General features: G+C 45.5%; 1 protein-coding gene across 9 annotated transcripts in view; it reads right to left on the bottom strand.

Annotated features, from left to right (window-relative positions):
• Window positions 1-212: 212 nt before the first annotated feature.
• Window positions 213-20521, bottom strand: part of TENM2 (teneurin transmembrane protein 2) — a 1307492-nt gene continuing 1287183 nt past the window's right edge. For all 9 annotated transcript variants that reach the window (XM_047731060.1, XM_047731061.1, XM_047731063.1 and 6 more), the window contains 4 exons: window positions 17311-17607; window positions 14249-15863; window positions 4033-4163; window positions 213-2396 (listed from right to left, as the gene is read on the bottom strand). In XM_047731060.1, the coding sequence (XP_047587016.1) occupies window positions 1635-2396; window positions 4033-4163; window positions 14249-15863; window positions 17311-17607 (2805 nt within the window). In that variant the 3' untranslated portion in view covers window positions 213-1634. The remainder of the gene's footprint in view (window positions 2397-4032; window positions 4164-14248; window positions 15864-17310; window positions 17608-20521) is intronic.

Here is a 20521-nt window from a genome sequence, read left to right as displayed (position 1 = left end):
GGTCCAGACCTTCCTCTCACCCCTGTTCCACAGAGAGGGGCTGCAGGCGTAGGCATTCAGAGCAGTTTGGGGAGCACTGCGATGCCTCTAACACAATCTCCTAAGTCCAAAATACCAGCTCACCCTGTGCGTGGCAGCAGCACTCTGGTAGCCTTGACCTTTTCCTCACCGCCCCCCAAGCATTCGTCACAGAAGACCAGTGTCCACAGGAGTTTTAGAGACTTTATTTATGTATAAACAATTTAAACACTTTGCCATAAATTATCTTTGCCTGTCCCTAGTCTTTGCTTAGCAGCAAATTAAAATTAATATAAAAACTCGATGAACAATTCATACATGTATATTACAAAAAAGTTCTGTACCAAAGTTCTTATTAGACTTTTTTTTTGTTTTGTTTTGTTTTTCTGATTTTTTTGTTTGTTTTTGTGTTTTTTTTTTTAATTTTTTTTTATTTTTCTCTCTTCGTGGTGACTGTCATGTGATTGTCTCAGTTTCTGGACCAAACAAACACACTAAGAATTTTAAATCTGAAACAGTGATTGTGCCTTGAGGCTTATGTATGTACAGGGTGATCAGAAGTGGTGCCCGTTAGCAAAAGAGTGTCACAACACCACACCTCTACCGCAACTGAGACCCACGAACTACGGAATCTATACAGACTACACCCTGTAACTGCGTATTACTGTCCACAATGGAATCTTCAAAGACAAAAGAGTATGAGATTTATCTGGAGTGATTATAGCCACCATTTTGAATTAAATTGTACACTCTGCGCTCAAATAAATTAGCTCGGGCCCCACTAAGTTGGGACCTGAGAGTTAAGTGCTGAACGGTATTATTTCACTTTGATTTTTTGATATTAATTTCCTTTTTTGTGTATGTGTTTTTAGTTTTTTTTTTTTTATTTTCTTTAAAAATTATTTCCAGTGTTCACTCTTTCATTTTTATTCCCCCCCCCCTCCCTGGTCGCTACACACAAATCACCCCCAAAGTCGTGTTTTAAATGCACCTGTATTTGTTTAAACGAAAATGTCAGTAGGATTTGTCCGACAAGCAGTCTGACTGGGTTTCCTCAGCTGGTCTGTGACGCCGGCCCTGCTGGATGTCTCTGTGTCGCTCACGTGTGGATGAGTGAGGTAATAGAGTATGAGGCCTTCTTGTCTTCACGTCTTTGTGTTTCGGTCAATGTGTAGTATGTTTTGCTTTTTGTTCTTTGTGTTCTTATTTTGTTGTGTTTTCCTGTTCTTTTGTTCCTTTTAGACATTTTGCGTCTTTTTCCTTTTTTTTTTTTTTTCCTGTTGTTGCTATTGTTTCTTTCTCTATGTAGACCCAGAACAAGTGGGCCATATTTTAGGGGAACTTGGAACATTTTGTGTGTGTGTGTGTGTGTGTTCATTCATTCGTTTGTTTTGTTTTCCTCAGGATTTTCAGCCAGGCTTTAGTCTACTTCAGGATGTGGGACTTCTTGCTTGGACAGTAGCATTTGAACTCAAAAAATGTGAGCTTTCTTGCCACCTGGAATCCTAAAGCAGCCCGGCCTCAGTGCCCCTGTTAGGTCTTCATCTCCTTAGGAGAGGAGATAACAGTTACTCCCGCTGAGCCATCCAGACAAGGAATGGCAGCAGATTATTTTGTTACCTCTTTCCCATCTCATTCTGTCTTAAAAACTGGATGTTGCTGCTACTGTCTGCAAGCTCTGGGTATTGCTCCACGGGAAGCACGTAATATCCCTCATAACCTTGCACACGTCCCGTGCTCAGAAGCTGCTGCTTCTCGCCCTCAGTCCACAGGCGGCTCCCCTCTCTCCCGTCCCTGGCTTTCTGCTGCTCCTTGGCCCAGGCGGTGCCCAGGGCCCTCTGCCTCGCCTGGTCCAGGACGCGGGCCTTCTCTTCATCCAGGGTGTCGGGGGTGAGGCCGTAGCGGATGCTGAGCAGCAGCGTGGAGCACTGGAACTCAATGTTGGTGAACCTTCGCGTCCTGCCGTTGACCAGCAGCGTGGGCTGCGACACGGTCACGTTCACCCCGCTCTCCAGCACCTTGCGGCCGATCGTGGTGCCCAGCGTGACCAGGTCGCCATCGGCCGAGCCGATCTTCACGAAGTAGTGGGTGTCCTTGCCCTCGATGCTGTAGTGCATCTTGTCCAGGTAGTAGGCATTGTTGAGCACGGAAGCCACCTTGCGGCTGTCCTCGCTGGCGATGCTGGACACGCCGGTGCTCACCTGCCCTTCTTTGATGGCGAACATGATGCCTTTGCCGATGATGGGTGTGGTGGTGGCAAACCAGTGGCCTGCTTTCTCTCGGATGTTGGCGTGGAGCTTTTTGGAGATGACCTGCCCTTCCAGAGCCATGAAGGCCTGATTATGCCTCTCTGTTGTCTGCTGGACGCCTGTAATGAGCTGTGGGCAGAAGGAAACACAGAAGGCTGAGATGATGGTCTGGACAGCTCTTTGCATAGGCCGAGAAGCTCATTGAAAAAGGGTCAGTAAGGGAAATGCTTGGACTCCCTGCAAGAACTAGTCTTCCATCTGTAATGATATGGGTTCATATAGTCCTATCTTTTGAAGCTAGCCCAGGCTGGCTGGTTCCCAGTGCTCTGGTGGTGTGGCCTGTCCGCCTTGTAACTGTGACCAACTAAAAAGATGGTGCAGAGGTTCGCCGCCTTGCTGACATCTGTACCCAGGCCTATCCACTTGCCATGTCTCTTTGTTATTGGAGAAGAGAGAGTCGCTCTGCTCTCAGATGGTTTGGCAGCTGCCTTGCACACTTCAGACCCAGGAATATCCTGACCTGAAGGGCAGGGGGTTCTTTTGAGAAGCTATGAGCCCTGCTGCTGTGACCTAGATTGTTTTCAAGGCCAGTGCCCTGGGTGTTCATTAACTTCCTTGGGTTAAGGCCTTGCTACGCAAAGCACAGCTAGCAGCAGGGGATTTGTGGGGACCTGCCTTGTTAGAAAAGCAGAATCTCAGGCCTCACTCTAGACCTACTGAGTCCGAAGCTGCGTCTTAACAGGACACACCCTGCGTGGTTTGTGTGCTATTGTTTGAGAAGCACTGGACTAAGAGGTTCTGGCATCCTGGGCCAGAGGGAGTATCCCCGGGCTTTATTCATTTGCTTTGGATCTTCGTCCTGGTTCTGCAGAGGGACGAAATCGCCATTATCTCCTTGGCCTTGAGCTCTCTACTCACAAATTACAACTCATCTCAATTGGTGGTTGGGGGACAGACTGGGATAATGGAAGAGGCTGTGTTCGGGAGGTAACGGCACTTAGATAAATGAGAGAAATGATGGCTATTCATCCACTGAGTGGTCCCCACAGGGCAGAACTGAGAAAACGTTGTTCTCAATTACCCACCAGCTCTTCCTCACCTCTCTCGAGTTACACAGTGTGGATGATTATTCAGAGCATCTGAGACCTTTCAGACTTTTACGTGGCCGGGTGTTGTCCTGTAACAGGAGTTATCTGAACACCGATGCTCACGCCTCCCATCTGATTAGGCTGGAGGTCTCAGCAGCACCCAAATGGAAAGTGACCACTTCTTGGTCATCGCTGAAAGACCCGAGCACAACTTATGTTCTGAAAACTTAATCTGTATACATTTGGGCCATAAAGCGCTGAGGTTTTATGTCAGGCATAAAAATGTTCTTTAATGGGATAGAAACTGCAAACCACAGTTATATGACATCCCATAAAAGCCAAAAGGGTTATGATCTTACAGGCAGTGCAGATGGTGGGTTGCTGCTAGATTTCTCTGTGCTGTTGTTAATCAAGGAGAGACTCAAGGCTATATACTGAACAGATAATGATACCACAATTAAGGTAATAATTGAGGTTGGGCAGAAGTATGTGCTGTGCCAGACAGGTGACAGCACTGACATTCGCTTTCCTGGGAAGTCACAATGTTTCATGCACCTTTTTATACCCAGCTCCGATGTTTGCCTCCTCTATTGACATGCCCTTGGCTCCCGTGCAGTTCTGTTTGCAAAAGGGAATGAGGACAATCATTCAGATTCTTGGCAGTAACCTCCGCTTACCTGTCCATTCTCACTGGCTTGACTCTCTGACAATTCATAGGGAGGAGGCACGAAATACATTTTGGCTCTTGGGAAGCCGGGAATTATGTTGCTAAGCTGAAATCCAAACATCACAAGCCAGCTTTTCACATCTATGGTGGAAACAAATAAAGATTTCTGAATCATGATGGATGGAAAGCAGTTGAGGATCTTAGAGAACAAAACAAAATGCATGGTTGGGTGTGGAGTCCAGCAAGGGAGAAAGGTGAGAGCTTGTGAGAGTCTCCTGGTCCAGACCCGGAGCCACTTTACGTGGATCCTGGGAAGGATGTTCTTCCAACCTTGGTCACTTGAGTTACCATGGGGTGACTGAGGGGGCCAGTGCTGGAGTAAGATCTAGTGTCAACTCCTCTTACTGTGTGACCTTGAGTAAGTTCCTGCCTCTCTCTAAGCTTGGGGTTCCTCAGACGTGAATTGGGATGATTGCTGTACCAATGTTGTTGGGTTGTTGTGAAAGTGGAGGAGAAATCCTTGTCACCAGGCCTGGCACAGAGATTGCTCAGTAGATAGGAATGCCTTCATTTGGGGCATCCGTCATAGGCCAGTTGATGTGTTTGGAAGCTAGAGGTACAATGATCAACTAGAGGGTAAGGGGTGATTATGAACACTGTGCAGACATTGGCAGGGGTGGGGGACTGCACTGCAGCTGGCTCATTATGGAGAGGGGGTTCCAAAAGTATGTGGAAGGCACAAATTCTTTTGGCATCTGAGACCCTTTTCACAGATGCCCACTCTTCAAAGAGAGGCTAGAGAGTGCTCTTGTGTGTTTAGAGTAAGACTTCCTTTCCCCTGCCAGGGTCATGGCTGAGTCCCTTGCTTTGGGAATTATACCCCTTTCCCCACAGGTCCTGCTCTCAGAGTAAGACTGCAGCTCCCAGGCTGCCTTGCCTCCTTCCACAGTAATCAGTAGAGAGCCCTAGACAACCATCCCTTGCAGCACTCACAGCCCCACCCATGTCATCTGCCCACAGTCCAGCACGAATCCCCTTTTTAGGGTCCTTATCCCTGTTTATAATGGGCACCCAAACATCGTGTCCTGTATCTCCCCACCTCTTTTCCTACCATTGCTGGGCCTGGAGATACACGTGCTCCTTGTTGCAGTCATTACTGATTCCCAGGCCACTCACCTGCATTTCTTGGTGCTTTTCTGCCTCACTGTCCTTCTCTCTACCTCTCTCCCTAAATTCATTCATAGTGATTCCATTATACAAGCACTTGACTCTTCTAATGTCCTGGCCTCTTCCTTCCTTTGATGACCAGCCCCAACCCTTGTTCATCCTCTGGACCCTGTCATCACCAGTAATTCTGATCCCCCATTATCTTAATTTCTTACACATCAGCCTCTGACCACCATGTGAACTCTTTGTAATTTACTCCTTTTTGTAACCTGACACCCATGCTCCTTGATCCTTTCCCTTCCTCCCTAGGATCTTCAATCCATCCTAAACTTCTTGTTCCTATTCGTCAACATCCTGGTCTCTTTTCTTATCTAGCACACGTCCATGGCCAATCATGAGACTCATTCCTTATATATATTCTTAGTTCCTGTGTCCCTTTCTTGCTTTAGCACACTTGCTTGGCAAAATCACAATTTTGGTTAAATCCACGCGTTCGCCTATTTCTTATTTGTACCTGTGCAGCTGAATGTGGCTGGAGAAACAAATGTAACTACACTGACTGGTGTCACTTTAAATTCCTGACCATGAACCCCAGTTGTGCCTTCCTGCTGCCTGACTTTACTCCCTTCCTTCATCAGTCATTCTCCTATTCTGCTGGGGGATGTTATGTCTTCTCCTCTCTGCTAAAACCATCAACATCTGCTTTCCCTTCTCACTAGAGCAGCTGACCTTGTTTTCTTTTCGGAAAACACCCAGGGCAGCCAGAGGGGAATTCCCCTAAACTCTCATCATCACATTTACTGGCCTTCCAGCATCTGTATCCATATTTCCTGCCTTCTTCTTGTTACTCTAGTGGAGCTGCTGAAGTCAGCCCTCCCTGTGTGCAGTAGGTAGCGTCTTCTGTTGTGCCCGCAAGGACATCACTCCAGCAACTCTCTCCCCATGGCATCGCATTACTCCTCTTTTCAATGGATCAACCATGTCAGCATTTGACATGCTACCAAATGCCCACTTTAAAAGAAATTCCTTTCTTGTCCCTTCTTCTCCCGTTTGCTACCATCCATTTCTCTCACCCTCCTTGACAAAAACGTCTCAGGATGAAAACAGTTCTCTGTACTACTTGTCTCCCATTCTCCTTTGAATCAGGCTTTGTCTCTAACTACTCCACTGAAGCAACTCTTGTCAAGGTTGTGAATGACCACCATGTTGCTAAGCCTGACATTAATATGGGTCCTCATCTTTTTTTGACTTATCAGAAGCACTTGACAAAAGCTCCTGCCTTTATTTTTTTTCTTGGCTCTCTGGACAATATAGTCCACTTGTTAGTCCTCCTCCTACCTTAGTGGCCATTCCTTATCCTATTTTGGTTCCTCCTCATCTGCCTCCTGATCTCTTCAATGTTGGAATGCCCGTGACTCAGTCTGTGAACCTCTCTACTCTCTATGTACTCTCACAAACATGGGGCTCTGACCCACCCTTAGGACCAGTATGTACCATCAACATACTGTTGCTGACTCCAAAATTTATTTCTCCATCCTGGACCTCTCTGTGAATTCCAAACTACTATATCTAATTGTATTTCAAACTTTTGTCCAAAACTGGACTCCTGATCTTCCTCCCCAAACCTGCCCCATCCATAGACTTTTCCATCCCACATAATGGCCACTCCATCCTTTCAGCCACCATCCTTGTTCCCTTTCTTTTCCTTACTCCCCATATCTAGATCCATTGGCAAATGCTTTATTTTTTTTAATTAAGGTAAAATTCACATAATATAAAATTCATCATTTGAACCATTTTAAAGGGCACAATTCAGTGGCTTCTAGTACATTTACAATGTTGTACAACCATCATTGCTATTTAACTCCAGAACATTTCATCACCCCAATAGAGGCCTCACACCTACTGGCAGTCATTCTGCATTCTCCTTTCTCAGTCCCTGATAACCACTAAACTGCTTTCCATCTCTATGGGTTTGCCTATTCTGGACATTTCTTATAAATGCAGTCATACAATTGTGGCCTTCTGTGTCTGGTCTCTTTCACTTAGCATAATGTATTCAAGGCTCATCCATATTGTAGCACATAGCAATAGAGTTCATTTCTTTTCATGGCCAAATAGTATTCCATTGTTTGGGTATACCACATTTTGTTTAACCATTCATCAGTTAATGGGTGTCTGGGTTGTATATATGTATGTATGTTTTTACTTACTATTATGAATAATGCTTCTATGAATATTTGTGTACAGATTTTTGTTTGAAAACCTGTTTTCAGTTCTCTTGCTTATATACATACCTAGCTGTGAAATTGCTGGGTCATATGGTTCAATCCCTTACTATTACTTTTAAGATTGATCCCAAATTTGTGTCCACTTGTCATCACTTTGCCATCTCGATCCTGGCCCATCGTCCCTCACCTGGACTTCTATCTGGCTCCCTGCTTCCACCTTTCTGCCCCAGATACCTTATCAGGCTAGCAGCCAGAATGAGTTTTTAAACCTGGAGAAGACCATGTCATTCCTCTGCTCAGAACACCTGGGGAACCCCCATTTTTCTCAGTGAAGAAGCCAGAGTCTTCCGACTGGTCCATAAGGACACTTGCCCGTTACTGTCTGACCTCATGTTCTCTTGCCCTCTCCCTTGCTCCCACAGCTCCAGCTTTGAGGCTATTTCTTGAACATGCCAGGCACACACTCATCTTGGGCCTTTGCATTGACAAGCACCTCTGCCCAGAGTGTACTTCCCTAAAAGTATTTTTTGGCTCTCTCGCCTCTTTCAAGTCTTGTTCAGATATTGCCTCTTGGATAAGGCAAACCCAACCACCACATTTAAAACCCGCTCCCCCTCTCCACCTCCAGCAATCCCAAGTCCCCTTATTTTGTTCATCCTCCAGCCCCTGCCCCCAAATCAATCCCATTCTAACACGCTGTATCATTTGTGTGTTTATTGTTTACTGACTGTCTCCCTCACTGAGAATGTGAGTTTCATTAGGGAAGGGAGTTAAAATTTTTGTTTTATCCGCTGCTGTTCTCCCAGATCCTCTGATAATGCCTGGCATGAAATAGGTGCCAGACAGTATACATGGAACGAGTGAATGAAAGAACACTGAATATATGTGGCGAAAGCCACTTGAGTAGTGTAACAAGAGGAACTAATGGTGCCCGAGAGAAGGTTTCTGAAGGTTAAGCAAGGTATTACCACCTCCTGCACTGGGACTGTTGGGAGGAGTTTAATGTTGACTTTGCTTCTAAACACGGAGGCATAAAAGAACCTTCTGATGGGAGGGAGTCTGGGATCCACAGTCCATCCATCGCTGTTGGCCACAGACCGGTTCCTTGAATAACTTGGACTATGACTAATATGTGTAGTTACCATGGAAGGGTCATTTAAGAATACAGGTTTACAACTGCCTTGTGTCTGCCTCTAGCAGGCGGCAGCATGGCTCTAGTCCAGCGATGGTCACATATTTACAGAGCACCTGTTCTGTGCAAGGTGGGTGCTGGCTGCTGTAGAGGGGTGCGTCTCCCAACTGTGGACATTCACGGTCACTCATCTCGATTGACTTGCCATCTCCAGGTGTCTCCTGTAGTAGTATTGACTTACTGATTAAAAAAGATAAATTTGCCTGTTTCACTTAAGTCCTTTTTTAAAAAAGAAACTTCATGTTACTACCATAAATGGGAGAGCAGACTCCCCTGATGCAAACAGAAAACAACTGTAAAATTAAAAACAAAGAAAACATAGCAATGCAATTAAATTAGAGCATGATTTTTGTTACCTGCTACTGAGGAGTCTCAGACCTACTCTCTTTGTTAAAAGGGGAGACTGGAAGTGTTAATGGGTTGTGAAGTATATACCAGCATTAGGTGGAGACTTTCTCCTTGACTGAGTTGGAAGAATAAAAAGAGCACTGAAGAGGCAAACTTTCCCCATTTGTGTTTCCATGTTATCTAATACCTTATCTGTAGACTATCTCCGATCATCCCATCTTTCATCAGGGATATGTAGGATATGTGTGGAATCCCAAGAAAGGCAAGAGAGGTCTTGCCCCGCAAGACTCTCCCCATCCTGATCTTTTCATTGCTGGGATCCCTCCCTAGTACTTTGGAGGTGATGCTGAGAACCTCTTGCTTTGAGACTAGACATTTTAATGGCCGCTTCCAGGAAGGCCAATAGCGCATGTCATCTACCTTCTTTTCTTTTCCTTAAAGTTTCTAACATGGCTTAGTTTCTGAGTCTAAACCTATCCTGAAATGTTTATTCAAGTAGCTCATCTCTTCCGCTCTGCAGAAAACACTTCTGGCACCACACAAATACCCCTCTTCCTTTTTGAGGTAATTAGTGTTATCTAGTGACAGGCTCCCTACACAGTCTGTAGAGAGGGAGCCTTTGGGGCAGGAGCTGATGAGGGGGCCCCTCCTAATGGCTCATTACTATTCGACTCTCATGTTCTTCAGGGCATGTGATGACTTTGTGGCCACCAAGCATACCCTCCGTCTCCAGAAACGCTGTCAGAAGAGTATCTTAGGTGTTAAGTATAGATCTAAGACGAGGGTTAATGTGAGAAGGAGGTTGTGACTTCCTCCTCACTCAGGGAAATTCAACTCCATAAAATCCCATTATGCTCACATGTGCCTGGAGTTTGTAAGCCCCAAAGACCTGCCAGGGAGCAGGGGTGGGGAGAAAATACAAGTCATTGAGGATGATTTCTAGGACGACTGCTTAACTCACATTTGTCTGGGGTGTCAGGTTTGCCAAAGCAGTGCCACTTGGGCCAGAATTTGGATCAATTTCAGAGTGGATCTGGAGGGGGGTCTCCAGATGTGTTGTTTCCTCAGAAAACAACACAGAGGTGGTATCTCCACTCTTCATCTATGAACTCCTCACGTCCAAGTCCATGGCTGCTTATAAGTAACAAATGCCTACTTTCATTTCATTTCATTTCATTTCAAGTAACAAATGCCCTACCATTCATTAGCCTTAGCACTTAGCACCTTACGCAGCAGGCCTCATTTACTTTTTATAGCCCCATGGCGTGAACGTTATGATTACCACCATTTTGGCGGGGAAGAAATGAAGCCTCAGAAAGTTTGAGCTATCATCCAAGTGACACAGCAAGTGATTAGCAATGCCAACACTTGGGTCTTGAGATGGACTCAGGTTCTAACATCAGGACGAATGAGCTTGAATTACAGGCCAGGCTTGGGGGCGGGAATGGGTTTCCCATTTGTTGGGGACTGAGGAGTTTCCTGCCATGCCAGAACTGGAAAAGACTGAGGCCCTGGAAATTGTCGGGGAGGGAGTCTGTCTCCCAGTCTGTTTTTCTACATCCTTTGCTCTAATATCTGGTTATCACAGATGTATCAATTGTCAATATATCACCTTAAAAAATACTGGTTGGGAATGTTTCTAGCAGCAATGTTCACAATAGCCAAACTATGGAAAGAACCTAGATGTCCATCAACAGATGAATGGATAAAGAAGATGTGGTGTATATATACAATGGAATACTATGCAGCCATCAAAAGAAATGAAATCTTGCCATTTGCAATGACGTGGATGGAACTAGAGGGTATTATGCTTAGCGAAATAAGTCAATCAGAGAAAGACAACTATCATATGATCTCCCTGATATGAGGAAGTGGAGATGCAACGTGGGGGGTTTGGGGGGGTAGGAAAAGAATAAATGAAACAAGATGGGATCAGGAGGGAGACAAACCATAAAAGATTCTTATTGTCACAAAACAAATTGAGGGTGGCCGGGGGGAGGGGGGTAGGGAGAGGGTGGTGAGGTTATGGACATTGGGGAGGGTATGTGCTATGGTGAGTGCTGTCAAGTGTGTAAACCTGGCGATTCACAGACCTGTACCCCTGGGGCTAATAATACATTATATGTTTATAAAAAAAAAAATACCGGTTGGGCAGGGTGCTGATGTGGAGGCTGTGAGTGGGAAAGGAAGCCCTTCTGGCCCTCCTTCACCCTGTCCTGGTGGCTACAGCTCTGCTCTAACCCCGAGGGGCCTCTGAGCTCACGGGGACTCTATGCTGTTTTCCTTTGTGCTTGCAGTCTCAGGAGGAAGGAACATCCTCCAGCCTCAGCAGCTGCCTCCTGCATTCAGAAAGCTCTGTTTCCAAAACATCAATGATTTTTTTTTTTTTTTTGAGCACCAGCGAGAGAAGGTTCTGTTCTCTGCGTTCCTCCTGACTACATCTTAATTACTTCTTCTGCTTAAATTGTGAGCGGCAAGTTCAACCACTCTGCTCGTCTCCTAAGTGGCAAATTAAGACTAATTTAGACGGGGTTTACAGATTAGCCAACATCCAAACAGTAGAGAATGATTTGGTGTTCTCTGCTAGGATCCTCTCTCCAGGGGGCAGCTCATCTTGAACGGGCAGCAGGTGTGGGCTTGTGCCTGGTCTGACACTCTGCTCTGCCTGGGCCCTCCTTTCCTCAGCTTTGACTGCTCACATCAGCTCTGTGCATGTGCTTCTCTAACACTACCTTTTATTTTAGATGCTTTTGAATGGTTTCTGGATTCAATTTTGTTGGACTTAGTTCAACTTGATCTGATTCCCATTTATTGAGTCTCTGTGAGGCTCTGAATGAGGAAAGTCATATTGCTATTCAGAAAATTCTGATAATTTCTTTTTTCCTTTGCAGGAGAACTAGGGAACTCGTTGAGGGGATTTGTGAGTTTGACTGCTCTGTGAATGATTTTGTTTGGACCTTGGCAGATCTAGTGTCCATTCTGAGGGCTTTCTTTTTATTTGACTCTGGCTGACTCATCCCTAAGTTATCTAATGCCAAGCTGTGTTTTGGGAAGCACATTCTGGAGGGGGAGGTAATTCTTCTCCCAAGGCTAAGATAGGCATGGTCTGCCTTCCCATTCACACTGTTTCCTACATCTAGAACACTCTTCCTCTCCCTTCCCCACTTCATAAAGGTCTCTGCTCAAAAAGCCACCTCTTTAGAAAGTCCTCTGTGAGCACCCTAAATATGGGAGATGCTTCCCATCATGATCTGTCTAACCCCAATCCCATTTTATCTACATAGCACATATTGTTACCTGAAACTATGTATGTACCTATGTGTGTATGTTTTCCTGAGAGGTCCTTTAATTTGAAAGTGCAGTCAACTGGAAGATAACAGTCATGCTAAGCCATGGGAATGAGAGACCATGGCAGAGAACCATGGGCAGAGACTCTTGATAAGGTATGGTGGGGAGAACAGGAGGGAACTAGCTTGGTCATAGCCCCTGGGCTCAAAAGGTTCCAGCTGCTATGGTTGTAGGGGGATACTGGGTTCAACTTCAAAGGCTCTGGACTGTAAGGATGAGATACGGCTTGGCCACAAGTTGATCTTTAAGGTCATCCTTCTGTAGCCTGGGACATTGAGGGCAGCCCTGTGCTTGACTAGCTGCTGCTTCCTTTCTTTCTTTTTTTTTTTTTTTTTTTAAAGATTTTATTCATTTATTTGACAGACAGAGATCACAAGCAGGTAGAGAGGCAGGCAGAGAGAGAGAGAGAGGAAAGCAGGCTCCCCGCTGAGCAGAGAGCCCGATGCGGGACTCGATCCCAGGACCCTGAGATCATGACCTGAGCCGAAGGCAGCGGCTTAACCCACTGAGCCACCCAGGCGCCCATGCTGCTTCCTTTCTTGAGGGTGTACAAGTGAGTTCTGGACACCTGAGCGTAGGGTCCCTTTGAGTTTGATGTTTTCTTGGCTCATGACCAAGAGCTATGAGGTTCTTGGACCCTGGGGGGGGGGGCTTGGAGTTGGGGTCCCTACTGTTGCTCCTCAACAATGCATGGACAGATAGGGTGACTCAGGCTTCCTTGCTGAAAGTTGGTCGCTCCATCCATCCATCCATCCATCCATCCATCCATCCTGATTTCCTTATTTCCCTGAGGATAAGGACTTTATCTTGCTGTCCACTGCATCTCTCATACCCAGTATATGTTAGATATTATGAAAATATTTGTCAAATAGGTGAATGGATGGATAGATGGATGGAGATGTATGGATGGTATAAGAGATAGGGACCCTTATTTTACCAATTTCTCATTTATCATGAGGCAGGAGATTATTTGCCCTCCTTAGCCCCTCAATCCATACCCTTCTCCAAGCTTCCCATGTCCTTTTGACTCATAGTCTTTCTTTAGCCTTGAGCCATTTCTGCCAACCAAGATTCCCTTCAATGTTCAGGCCCAGTTTGACATGGGACACTTCTGTACTATGTCACAATTTCCAAACTTAAAGTCATCCACACACACACATGCACACGCACACACACATACACAGCCCCCTTTGAGAGAAGGGTGTTTGTCTTATTCATCATTTCTATCCCCAGAATCTAGCCTAATGTCACTCTATAAATATTTACTGAATAAATAACTGAACAGACACCTATATGGTAGCACAAACCTAATCCGGCTCTGTGTTGTTATTGGCTCTTTGTATCTTGCCAGGCTGCTTGTGAGGTAGGGAACTGGGTCTTAGTCATGTCATACCTATACTAACTCAATGCTTCATTTGTAATGATAATGGTAATAGCATGAGCAGATACTCTTTTGTAAGCACCCACTGTCTAAGTGCTAGGCACTAAGCTTTACCTACATAAGTTCATTTACTTCTCACAATCACTCTGTGGGTTGGTTTTATTAGTACCTTTTCACAGAGAAGGAAGCTACAGCTCAGAGAGATTAGAAGCCTAACCCAAAGTCTTTGGCTTATAAGTAGGAGAGAGAATCTGACATCAGAGTCCCATTATTTCCCCCTTCATGAGGCTGCTTTCCTCTCTTGGGGTAGGGAGGGCTCTTATAAAAGTTATTTCAACTAAATGGGCTTGGAAATGGCTAGGACATCTTCAAGCAGATCTGAAGACTGCTCTGTACTGCCGTTATCCGACTGTTCTAGAGCCTGTACAGACCAGTGTTTATAGGTCTCCAGGATTGCCCTAGCATCAGAAGTAAGACCTTCTTTTGAAGTTCCCAACAGTCTGGCAGGACAACCACCCCACAGGGAGTCGCTGACCAACTGAGATGGTAGAATCCTCACCTGTTACGTAGTTCTTCAAATCCAGCTCATTGCTGAGAGGATTGTTGCTCTTGAACATATACAGGTTAAAGGGGGCTGGCTCCCTGCCCACATTTTTCCACATGGTATAGTCTGGAGAGGTCCATCGTCCTGCTAGCACATCATAATCACGCTGAGTGAAGTGGACCAGCTTGGTCAGGGGATCATAGAGTCCGCCATGGAAGCCAATGACCATCTGGAAGTCAGGGTTGGAGTCATAATAAATCTCCCCATAGGCTGTATACTGCAGTTGTTTGATCATGAGACCGTTGATGCTGAACACAGCCAGAGGAGTGCCTGTGTTATCTGAGGCAACATAGTACTCCTCCCCACTGCTGCTCTCCATGGCAAAGAGGTGACCTTGGAGGTCATAATAGAGTGAGGTTATCTCTGAGTTGGAATGATTATAGACATGGGTGATGCGGGTCGGGTTGTGGAGGTCAGAGTAGAAATATTGCAGGTGATGGCCCAGGTTGGTCTTGTAGGAAGCCCGCCGCCCCACACCGTCATAGCGGTACTGGACACTCCACCCACTGGCCTTGTTGTAGGCTCTTGTTAGGAGGCCCTTGGAGTTATACTCAAAGATGTCAGCCCCTCGCTGGCACAGATAGCCATCATCATCAATTTTGTACTGCACATCACCAAGTCTGGTTATCCGATCCCGGAGATCATAGCGCAAGGGCATAAGGCGTATACTATTTCCTGGGTTCAGCAGGTGGAGGTTCCCATTGAGGTCATAGCTGTAGCGCCAGGTTGGGCGGTCATTGACCGCTACACTCTGGAGCTGCCCATCTCCATCATAGTCATAGGTGTATTTAGTGGTATTAGCATAAGGCCCCAGTTTCAGCTCCCTCTTAATCACCCTTCCCATACTGTCATATTGCACTGTCATCCAGTACATGAGGGACCGAAACATCTCATACTGGACTTCCTTGATCCGCCCGTGGGTGTCAAAGTGTTTGCTGAGGGTCATTACAGCGGTGGTGATGATCTGGTTAATATCATAATAGATGACTCCGAACTTGCCAAAGTGTTCCACCTTGCCAGAGATCTCATCATAACGGTAGAGGTCCACAGGAAGGGGAGTCTCACTTATGACGGGCTTGATGCTTGCAATCCGGAAGCTGTTGTCATGATAGGTGTAGTCAAACCTGGCATTGACCATGCCTTCCTCAGAGAACCTGTAGATCTGCTTGTCCACAAGTGGGCCTATCTTTCGGTACCTGATTGTGCAGGAGAAACCCCCACTTTGGAGACTGACCATTTTTAAAACGCCGGTGGTCTCATCATATCCAAAAGTGACAGCAGTACTGTCATAGACAATCTCTGATAACTTGGAGAGTTTCCCATACTTGTAGAATACCTGGCGCCCGGTGCCTAAAAAGGACGTCTTGAGGATGCGGCCATCATCACTGTAGTCAAAAATGACTGATGCGTTGCTTTCAGGGGGATTATAAATGTTGCGGATGTAGCCAATGGAGGTATGGGTGGACATGCTGTGCCGGGCAACACTGGGCATGGTGACAGCGTGGAGACGGTCGGAGGAGTCATACTCAAATATGTACTGACGCTGACTCTGAAGCAGGAGGACCATAGACTGGAGGAAGGAAAGGGGGAAGAAATGCAAGAGTCAGTTCTTTAAGACCAAGTGCTCAAATAGACAGAATCTATTCCTTTTCCCAAAATGGCAATTCAAAAATCATGAAGGATGGGGAAGTTTAGACCAGAGATTATGAGTAGACTGATTTCACTGGGCAAGCTAATTCTGATGGATTATGGTGGCTACTTGGACCAGTGCTTCCTGAACTTTACTGTGCATGTGAAACACCCAGGGATCTTGTTAAAAGGCAGATTCTGATTTAGTAGTTTGGTGGGAGGATGAGGGATGAAGGGGGAGGTGGCCCGAGAATCTGCTTTTGTAACAAGCTTCTGGTTGGTCCTGATGTTGCTTGGACCATACTTTGAGTAGAGAGGGCTTGAAGGACTGAGGTGAGAGGCACTGAGTTTGCCTCTCAGGCTTGATAACCAGAAATCCTAAGATTGCTTAGAAATGACTGCCACTGGCCCAGTACGGGACACCCATACTATGTTTTGGCCACCCCTGATTACATCTTAAGAGAAAGCGTATCTTCCATTTATAAACTACTGAAAAGATGAATCCAGAATCATCAATTTTGGGGGCCCAAAATGGTCTCAAACCTGAAGCAATTGGGAAATTTTTGCCTCCCCTGGTCAACCATTCTAGTATTTTATGGCATAATGAGAATAGGGTTCAGGGATGACCAAAGGGACATCAGCCCCACTCTTACGGAGGAGGTCACTACTCTGTCTGTAAGTGACTGTTGTAATGGAGAGGCAAGAAAGGAAGAACTGGAGCTGGAACCTGTGTCGAGGTGCATATAGGGGAGAGGCTCAAGCTGAGCAAATACCCGTCTAATGACTTAGAGGACCAGGACAGCCTTCAAAAGTCTTGACTTGTGCCCCAAAGGGACCTCTGTTCACTGCTACTCTAACCGGACCCTTTCTGACCTGAATTTGGCACTTTCAGACGCAGGGAATTATGTAGAAGGAATCCATTGGCCACTTGGGCCAACAGGCCAAGTAGGAGGATGTTGCTTTGTATGCTTGAGTTTTAGGCAAAATTCCCTACCTGGATGACTTAATTTCAGGCAAGGCAGAAACGAATCATTGCATTTCCAATACATAAATAATGATTAGTCGTGATGCCAGTGGGATGATTCTGTCTGCTGTCTGCTTCAACAGCACTTTTTCTTTCTTTCTTTCTTTTTTTTTGAATAAAATCAGACAATCCATTCTTTTTGTCATTACCAAGTGTCTAACACTTTTTTCCCCTCCTTTTAATGGTAATAGAGATGAGCTATGAAACTTTCCTCCCTCCCAGTGAGGATGGGAGCATGAAGGGAGACCTTGTAGTCAGAGGAAAGATGTTAAATGTCTTGTGGCAGAGCATATCAGGTCAGCTTAAAAAGAGTGGTGTGAATAAGGGAAAGCCCCAGCCGAGTGAGGACAGCACATTCACCTACCTTGTCAAGGTAGGAGTAGCTCCACACTTTTCCATCAGCAAACATGCGGGACACAATTCGGCCTTGCTTGTCGATGTCTGTCCTCTCACTCATGGCCCCACGCTGAAGGCCAGCCAGGCGCCCGTTGAAGAAGTATGAGACATTGACTGCTGCCAGCCCACTGCTAGGGAGCCAGAGGAACGGGCGGCCCACCTGGTCATAAATAATCCTCAGGGTGAACTTCCGGTGATCATCATAGATCTTTTCGGTCCGAATATTCCGGTCATAGTCAATGGATAAGAGATTTCTTCCATGGACCTAGGAAAACACAAGGGCTTGGTTTGAGAGCTATCATCTGGGTATGTTAGCTTCTATGGAGGATATGGCTGACATGGCCAGGGAATAAGTGTTCACTAGAGGAAGAACTAACCTTGAAGTTATTTCGAGTAGTGTTTTCTAAATTTCTTGAAAGGGGTAATATTTGTAAGGTGCGCTAAGATGCAGAAATGAGGCTGCTTATGGTCAGAGATGACTAATCTGGGCATGGCTGCAGTGAGCAGTTACATAGACCATGCACTGCCCAATTATAAGGAGTGTCATCTGGTCGTAGAAAGTGTGAACAGTGAAAATCGTGCACTGTACAAATAAGCCATATACAGTAGCCCTGGACACTGGGGTTCTGAATGCCCTGCTCAGCCTCCTTGGAGGGCAAAATAATTTGTATATTTGAACACTTTCAACCCCTTTCTGGCACATCACTGGCTAAGTAGCTAATGATCTTTAAGAGTAGGTACCAAGATTTTTTTAAGGTATCCAGGAGGGTGGGGACGATGACTTAGAAATCTGTATTTTGCAAAGATCTGGGATGCTATGTGAACTTCTTCACTTCTGTCTAGAGAAAAATTTTGCCACTGTCAAGGATGCAAGACATCAGTGGGGAGGCCTCAACAACGCTAGGGAATTCCAACAAAGGAACTGATTTACTCAGATTTGAAAGAAATAGTGGAACACATCTAGACATAATTTAATATTTATTTAGAAGCTGATCTGATCAGAGAAGAGAGCCTGTCCCAGAAGGCAGAGCTGGGTGACTAGACTCTGGTTAGGGGCAAAGGAGAGGGACTCTTGAGATTTGGCTAGTCCTGAGTGGATAGCTGGAAGTGAATAAAATGAGGCCAACTGAGCCTGGGCTCTTTCGGGATAATAGACTGCAAATCCAGATGTCCCTGGGGTGACCACTGAAGGCAAGGAAAGATGTAAACAGGCAGAAGGAAGAGAAGTGAGAGACATGTGGCATCTCCTTACCTTATCTAATAATTCAATAGCATCTAATAATAACAGTGATGATGGTGATGTTGATGGTGGTGATAATAACTTTAACACATGTTGGGGTTAGTGTACATAGGCATTGTGTTAGGCAGTTTGCATCTCTGTCTGAGCTGGAGTTTGACAAATAAGGAAACTGAATCCAAAGCAGAGAGGTTATGTACTTGCCCAAGGTCACATAACAATGAATTGGTGGGGTTGGTCTGGAACTTAGGTCTTCCCACTTGAACCAGGTAACCACTTAGACATTTAACCAGCTTTACTGATTCCTGCATTATATATGCATTGAGTGCCCTGACTTGTCAAATGACGAAGGAACTGTGAAGCATTGCCCCAGCCCCTGGGGGCTCCATATTTTAGCTTGATGGGGAGACACGGAATAATTCTGATACCACAGACATCTGTATTCTAGGGAGCAGCACTGTACCCAGGTAAAGAACTACATTTCACAGCTTTTGCCAGAGACAGAGGTGGCTAAGTGCTGGCTGTCAGCTGGGTCTCCTGGGAACCTTAAAGGAAACTGACTGCGCTGAGAAATAGGCACCCATTGGATCTTTCACTTTCCTCCTTTTCCTGGGTAGAAGGTGGCTGTGATCCTGGAGCTCTAGCATTCACCTTGTAAATATACGGTGACTTTGAGGATGGAAGCCTCAAAGATGATGACTCATCCAGAGAAAGTCTAGATTCTTGTTGACCTACATGTCTTCTAATGGTCATCTATACTAGCCATGAATGGCTTCCCTCTAGACTCCTTTTAGGTCATAACAAATAATAAAGCCACATCTTATTTAAGCCATTGTTATTTTTAATCTCTGGTATTAGCAGTTGAAACTAATCTAAACTGCTATAAGGCCCTCATGTGTTGACAGGTACTGTGCTAGGTACTTTACATGCCTTATCCCAGTTTAATTCTCACAACACAGGCAGAAATTATTTTGTATATGGGCAGTTGAGCTAAGAGGGGGTCATAAATCTAGACAAGTGGTGGAGGCTGGATTTGAATCCAGGACTACTTGATTCATTCATTCAATATTGCTATTTCCATGGAGTCATCTCAGAGAGAAGGGGATAAATCACTCGAGAGAGAACATTTCAGAAAGAAAAAGCATCAAAAGATGGAGATAGGATAAAGGTGGTGGGTTCTTGGGATTACAGGGGACCCAACTCCAAATGGAAGATTCATGTAATCAAACAGGCAGCCAGGGGAAGAATAGTTCAAGAAAGCAAAGGGGGAGTGGTAGGATTTTAAAAAAACAGGTCCAGGGATACCTCGGTGGCTTAGTTGGTTAAGCCTCTGCCTTTGGCTCAGGTCATGATCCCAGGGTCCTGGGACTGAGTCCTGCATCAGGCTCCTTGCTCAGCAGGAAGCCTGCTTCTCCCACTGCCTGCTGCTCCCCCTGTTTGTGCGCGCGCACTCTCTCTCTCTCTCTGACAAATGAATAAATAAAATCTTAAAAAAACAAAAAACAAAAAAAACCCCAAACAGGTCCAAAAGTTAATGCTGTCAGAATTATTGAGGATCTTGAGCCCAGGTTAGAGTCACCATATTTAAAGCAAACCATAAGCTGGGGTCAGAATGATCACTTCCTCTGGAAATAGAAGTTTGACCATGTTGGGTTGCTTCATTTGGGACAAATGCAGAAGGCCACCAAGATTCTTAATCCTGTGAGTCTGAAAATTTCAGTTCAGGCCTTGCCAACATTTTATTAGGCAGAATGAATAATGTGGCAACAATGAAGAAGGATTTTCAGGGTTTCTTGAGCTGGCTGCTGATGACTCCTTATCATGCTTGTGTATTTCCTATCTCCTTGGTCATCTTTCTATCCCCCTTCCCTTTCCTTACTAATTTCTCTCTTTGCTTCTCATTGTTAATATCATACAGCTCCTTCTGCATTTATTATTTATT

This window comes from Lutra lutra, chromosome 5 (genome assembly GCF_902655055.1).
Source record: "Lutra lutra chromosome 5, mLutLut1.2, whole genome shotgun sequence".
In the NCBI taxonomy this organism is placed as follows: Eukaryota; Metazoa; Chordata; class Mammalia; order Carnivora; family Mustelidae; genus Lutra; species Lutra lutra.
Note: the sequence above shows the minus strand (reverse complement) of the source record. Positions and strands in the feature narration are given on the sequence as shown.